The sequence below is a fragment of the Polistes fuscatus genome, unplaced genomic scaffold, assembly GCF_010416935.1.
Source record: "Polistes fuscatus isolate 324 unplaced genomic scaffold, CU_Pfus_HIC Scaffold9, whole genome shotgun sequence".
NCBI classification, from domain to species: Eukaryota; Metazoa; Arthropoda; class Insecta; order Hymenoptera; family Vespidae; genus Polistes; species Polistes fuscatus.
Window position 1 is genome coordinate 6,507,464 of NW_025113173.1, and position 6,460 is coordinate 6,513,923.

Below are 6,460 nucleotides of genomic sequence, written 5' to 3' on the forward strand. Positions count from 1 at the left end.
GCTTTATCGACAGAGAATGAATATATCTCTTTCGAGAAATGCAATTGTTACAACGAATTGAGATAAATGCCATTATTTTTCTTTATTTTCTTAACAAAGTTCCTTTTTTAATATTATGCACATTGATATTCGACATTAAGGTTTACGATATATAATCCCTAACTACTTTATTCATTTGTACACTATGTTTTAGCAAACAATTTGTAGATACATTATTAAACTGTGAATATATTACAAAGTTTATACAACTACTATATTTTCTGGATTCACTTTTCCAAGATTTATTTAATTCTTAAGTCAATTCTCAAATAATTCTTGGTGTTTATTTAGAGTTAGACCATATACTTTGAAATAATATAAAAATGGAATGTTGATTGCTATCAGCTGGGTGGTATAGCTTTGGCAGTTTGTCCAAAACCCAAATTAGGTCGAGTACCAAACCATGACATTTTCCATTCCAATGTTTGTTGAAGTAAACGTTCTTCTTCCGGTGAAAAATGTAATAACGTAGCGACTGCCTTTGTTAAATGAAGAGCCTAAAATATTGTTCAAAGTTATCAATTGTCCTTGATATACGTATATCTATCTAACTTTGATTATTAAGTAATACTCGAGTAATACTTACCTCATATTCTCTGCTAGTAAGAAATTTAATGAGAACATGTTTCAAATATTTAAAGTTAACATCGTCTTTTAAGTTGACGTGTTTGGCAGTGACCGTTTTGGATGAACTTGGATTCAAAATAGCAGTGGACGGTTCGGCATCGTTATCCAACGACGCTGAAGGAACTCTTAATTCCCGTTGCAAAGTCTTTTTCATATCTGTTAAACGTTGTTTTAAGACTTTGATCGTCTGCAAAAAAAAGAAAATGATAAAATATATTCAGAAACGTAGGCGAATTTATTCCTCTATTTAGTCTACCATGGACTACCTTTGTTTTCTCGTTTATTTGCTCTTCCAAAGCCAACAATATTTTTTCATTTTCTTCCATCTTTTCCTTATTACGTTCTACCTCTTCTAATTCTATTATTCTTTGCTTCGAATTTTTCAACATTGCAACAACTTTTTCCAATTCTTCACTTTTAGCTTTAAATCTATCTTCCAAATTGTCCATTTTATTCTGTAATTCGTGATTTTCAACTTCTTGCAATCTCTGCTCTTGCTTAATTATTTCAATATCTTGAGAAAATTGAGCGCTCCTCAGCAATGCACTATCTTTTTCATTTTTTTCTTTTTCTATGTATTCTTGCAATTCGGCACTCGTCCTTTTCTCATTCTCTAGACTTTCCTTTAACTGATTTATTTCTAAATGCAAAGAAGAATTGTTTGATCGCATATCTTCGTTGGATGATCGTAAATATGTTAATTCTGATGTAGCAGCTAAAAGCTTTTCCGTAGTCTCTTCTAATTCTGATTTCAATTGACTGCATTCATTTGAGGATGTTTCCTAGTAAAGGGGCAAATAAAAGTTAACATGAGAAATTGTATCAAATACCATAGATCATAAAAAAAGAGTATATGACTTATTATATAAACGTCTTATTTAAAAGTATATATTTATATATACATATATATATATATAGCTTGGGTGTTTCTCGGTCATTATTTTTTATAAATATAAGCGAATTAAAAATCAATGTAATATCAAGACACCAAAAATATCTTTAAATTACTCGAAGCACAACATAATATTGCCTATTTTTGTCTTCTTTTACTTATTAAAAAAAGGCTTACATTTTCATTCTAATTTTGTCTCTATATTTTATTTTTGTAGCATTGCATAGTTCTATAAAAAAAATGACATTCTATAATTTTGATCCATCCAAAATATTAAGAATGAAAATGTAACCATTCGATACCTGAAATACATACTAAAATGTTTTAATAAAATGATTACGTGTATATATATTAACATTCGCATGTGGTTGATACAGAAATGGGTTTAAAGTAAAACAAAAAAAGATACATTGATAATATTATTGCTTTTCTTTTTCTTTATTCCACAAATAAACTATACATAACACACAATTATACATAAAAATATTTTCGATTATTAAGCGATCTATTCGGCATATATATATTAAAATAATGCAAAGAAAGAGAAGAAGAGGATATAAAAGAAAAATATTTGTCCTGTTTGTTAATCGAACAGAAGATAAATTATTGAAAAAAGATTTTTGCATTAATTATTCGATAGATATTACAATATAACACAACAACTTATTTCATTTCATGCTTAATCACAGAATTTGTCTAATTATTAGATTCTAGACTAGATGATTGGTTTTTTGTAATAATTAGAGTTCATTTAAACTATCTATGCCTTAAATAAACTCAAACAAATGAAAATATATGCAATATATATATATACATTTTAGATTTAAAAAGAATTTCATTTTTATTTTCAACATGCTCATAGTAGGAACAAAGTTCAAATCTATTAATAGGTACAAATATGTGTAAAAAGTGGTAAGAAATACTAATAATAAGTATGTGCGTTAAGCATCAAGCATTTTTACCGTGCAATAATAGATAAAAAATGGGATTATCATTCACAAAGAAAAATTAATAAAAATTTATCGATAATATTCTAATATTTATAGTATTATTGCACAAGCGTTAAAAATATAAAAGAAATTGCAATGTTACGTAGATGTTATTAGCAATTTTACATGTCTTAAAATAATGATTATAGATATTTGTTATAGGCATCTTTCATTTGTTATGGAATAATAAAATAATGAAAAAAGAGAAAATGCAAAAGCAAGAAGTGTCGCAGTTCGAAATTGTGCCGGTTGGTAGGTAGAGGGTGTAGGTAATAAAAGTTATTTCTTTTTCCAGTTCATATACTAAAATGTTTTCCTGGAAGTTAACTATTATATCATCAATTAAACATGCAGCATCACTACATATCGCGGTAACTCACGATTTGCCGCTTAAATTCTTCGTCATCGACGCTGGCCCGGAGCTCTTTTAGTTCCGTGGCCATTTCGTCGATGTCCTCGGCCATGCGCAAAAGCTTGGCGTCTTTCGTCGCCATAACAACATTGTTCACCTCTATTTCAGCTTCTAGTTGTTTAATCCTTTGCTTCAATTTTTCTTTCTCTTCTTCTACGCGTCTTCTTTCTAGTCCTTCTTCTCCCGCTTGCCTACTGAGCCTGCCCACTTGCGTTTCCAAACTTGCTATTTTTCCGGACCAACTGGTTTTTATATCAGAAAGATGAAGGTGAGCTTCCTCTAATTTTCTGTCTAAAAGAGTACGTTCTCTCATGAGATCAGCTATTCGTTCGTCGTTCGTCATCGGATCATTTGTATCCGAAGCACCTCTCTGCTCTAATACGAAAACTTTATCCTTCAGATGGCGGACTTCTTCTTCCGTTTGTGCTAGTTTACACGACAATTTGGCTTTTTCGCGTTGAGTCGAATGGCGCAGGGTTTCCATTTCATCCTGAAAATAAAAATATAATCAATATTTATTTCTTTCATATGTACAAAGAGAAATCTTTTCTTTTCCAAGCTTCTTTTACAAATCTTACCTAAGCATAGACGACAATCATAATGTTAATTATCACAACAGATTATTCACGACCCATAGAGAAAATGTATATATGTAACGACAATATGTTAAAAGTGCAAAAAATAAGAATATAAATCATAAATAGAATATATAAAGCTTGTGATAAAAAGCACAAAATTTGCGCTTAAGCTATTTGATAAGAAATATTTAATATAGTAATATCGCATGCATGCTGATTTTTCTATTACAATGAGTAGATATCGTAATAAAATACCGCATTTACCAAAGATACGTATTTGCAAATGAAAACATTAAATGATTGTACAGAAGATATATATATATAGTCTATATATACATACATACATACATGAATATATGTATGCTTATATGCAATAGTGTGTTAAATAGACATACGTAAATTAAGTTATGTTAATGAGAAATAAAATAGCAATATTGCTATAGAGCAGTATAGCAGCAAGGCTATGAAAACGTACCTCTAGTGTCAGCAGTAGTGGCAGCAAATTAGCAGAAATTACTGCCTACCCTGATCTCCCACTTTTTCATTTAATAAGATATTTTCCAATCTTCATGCATATGTTGCTTTCACAAAATTATTGCTATCACAATGTTCTTCATATATCACAATTCAAAATAAAAACGACAAACATTCGAAAAGTATAAAACACAGTCACATGTATCATCGAAATACATTTTTAAATAAAGAGGTCAATCCTTCCATGAAAATAGAATGATTGATACTTATAGAATATATGAAATGTTCTCTAAATAAATGTAATTCGTAATTAATAGACAAGAGTCTTACATATCTAATAGTAAAATAGTATAATAAAAGTGCAGTGTGTGTGAAGAGTAGCAAAATATAGCAAATAAGCAGCGATATTAAATTTATTCAAAAATGAACACTTAAAAAAGATCTTTTGAAATAATATAAAAGACAAATAAAAAAGACATGCTAGTAAATAATAATAGTTTTATAAAACCATGTTTTTATACGATTGAAATAAGAAAGTAAATTATTGGTAAACGAATTGCTAGCGCATTTAATGATATGAACATAAAGAATCGGTAGAAGCGTCATATCTATATGGAAAATATAAAAATAATTTAATTATTTTATCTAATATTCACTTCTTGGTTTTATTATGCATAGAATAATGTACATGAATAAGCCATGTCAATTTTGATATTTATATTTTTAAATCATTTAATTCACAAACAACTCTTTTCCTTTAGAATTACGTGTTTATTAATAAAATAAATATACAACAAGTATATTTTTATGAAAATATGCTTTTTCTAACTTTATGCGACCAATAAAAATCAGTAGAAAAACATATATTAAAAGATATGGTATAGAAATAAGGATTTCTTAGATTAAAAAAAAGAATTGCTTAAAAAAAATATATTGTAGAATATGTACTCACCTGTATATTATTTAAATCATCTTCGTATCTTCTAAGACGGGAAACTTCTGACTTTAGGCTTTCAATTTCTGCTAAGGCAACTTTTAAATGTTGTGATTTTTCTTCCACCTCTTGTTCTTTCGATAGAAGCTAAAGTAGTACCAAATATTAAGTCATTTCTATACTATTATTTAAGCGTTTGCGAGTAAATAAAAAAAAACTCACGAGATGTTTGATCTTAGCCATTTCTTGCGTTTGATAACTTTCTAGTTGTTCCGCATCTTCTTGAAAGTTATATAATTTCTTTTTACATTCTAAAATACATTGGAAATTATATACAAATGAAGTGCATTATCATTAAGATTCATTTTTTCATTAGTTAGATATAATCCTTGATAGATAGAAAATTAAATTGATATTCTTATTAAATACGAACCTTCCGCATCTCTAAGCGCCAATTCCAAAGATCTTTTAGAATTTTCTGTAGTTTGTAATTCAGTTTCCAATTTGATTTTGTCTTTTTCTTGCTTCTCTATTGCTTTCTTCCATTCTTTTTCTTTTTCCGAAAGTTTAATCTTCCATTCTTCATTGATTTTATCTATTCTCTTCTGTACTTCCATTTCTTTCTTGATTATGAATTTTTGCCATTCTTCCTCTTGATTGTCTAGATTTTTAATATCTTTCAAGTGTATGCTATCACTAGGTTTGAGGGAAAAATTATTGTCTTGTTTTTTCGAAATTGGGGAGGAAGAAGAAGCTACTTGTTCATCGCGGGATCCATCCAGTGAAGTTTGAGATTCGCTAATACTACTGGTAGATCCTGTCTGGAAAATAAGGTAAAAACAATAGAATAAGGTGCACAAATCTTCTGCATTTTCAATTCAAATTCAAATGTAACCAAATGTAAATGGGAAAACATAGATACCTGTGAAATATGCCTAGAGCTTATACTGCGAATATTTGCAGCGTTTCGAACTACAGTTGATACGTCGCTACCAATTTCTTCACGTATTTTATTCTTTAAACTCGCAAACATGATGTATTAACCTAAACACTAACACGTAACTAACAGATAACACTTGTAAACGTTAAAGTCAACGTCACATAGACACTTATTTTATATATGCAAGAAGCTTTTATATTAAAACATCAAGATAGTAATGTTGTTCGAAAAGAGTTCATTTTTTTACAATATCCTTATTAATTAATATTAATGCAACATCATTAAAGAGAATAAAATATTTATGAATGACACATATAAGATCCCCTAAATCCGACATTAGCACATTATCGTGCCACTGTCTATTAATCAACCAGTAACGACACTCGAAGATATTTCGATATCGATTCGATACCGATTCGATATATTTGGCGCCATTTTTTCTAATAACGCGCCTTTATTTTCAAAGTTTTTATTTCTAATTAAAAGTTAACAAATCACTATTATATTCCACGCAAATATATTTTTACGATTGTTGAGTATTAAGATGATTTGTTGGATGAAAACAAATTCATTTT

The 6,460-nt window shown here is 28.9% G+C and overlaps 1 protein-coding gene across 3 annotated transcripts; it reads right to left on the reverse strand.

Annotated features, from left to right (window-relative positions):
- Positions 1 to 63: 63 nt before the first annotated feature.
- LOC122525402 (golgin subfamily A member 1-like) lies at positions 64 to 6,253 on the reverse strand. 3 transcript variants are annotated; one of them, XM_043648173.1, is made up of 8 exons: positions 5,868 to 6,253; positions 5,379 to 5,766; positions 5,168 to 5,256; positions 4,964 to 5,092; positions 3,057 to 3,449; positions 933 to 1,448; positions 626 to 853; positions 64 to 536 (listed from the first exon to the last, which is right to left on the reverse strand). In XM_043648173.1, exons 1-8 carry the CDS (start codon positions 5,976 to 5,978, stop codon positions 381 to 383), a joined length of 2,010 nt encoding a protein of 669 aa, XP_043504108.1. In that variant the 5' UTR covers positions 5,979 to 6,253; the 3' UTR covers positions 64 to 380. The 3 variants fall into 3 exon arrangements, with proteins under 3 accessions (XP_043504108.1, XP_043504107.1, XP_043504109.1); XM_043648172.1 differs by having other exon boundaries at positions 2,928 to 3,449; XM_043648174.1 differs by lacking the exon at positions 3,057 to 3,449.
- Positions 6,254 to 6,460: the final 207 nt, after the last annotated feature.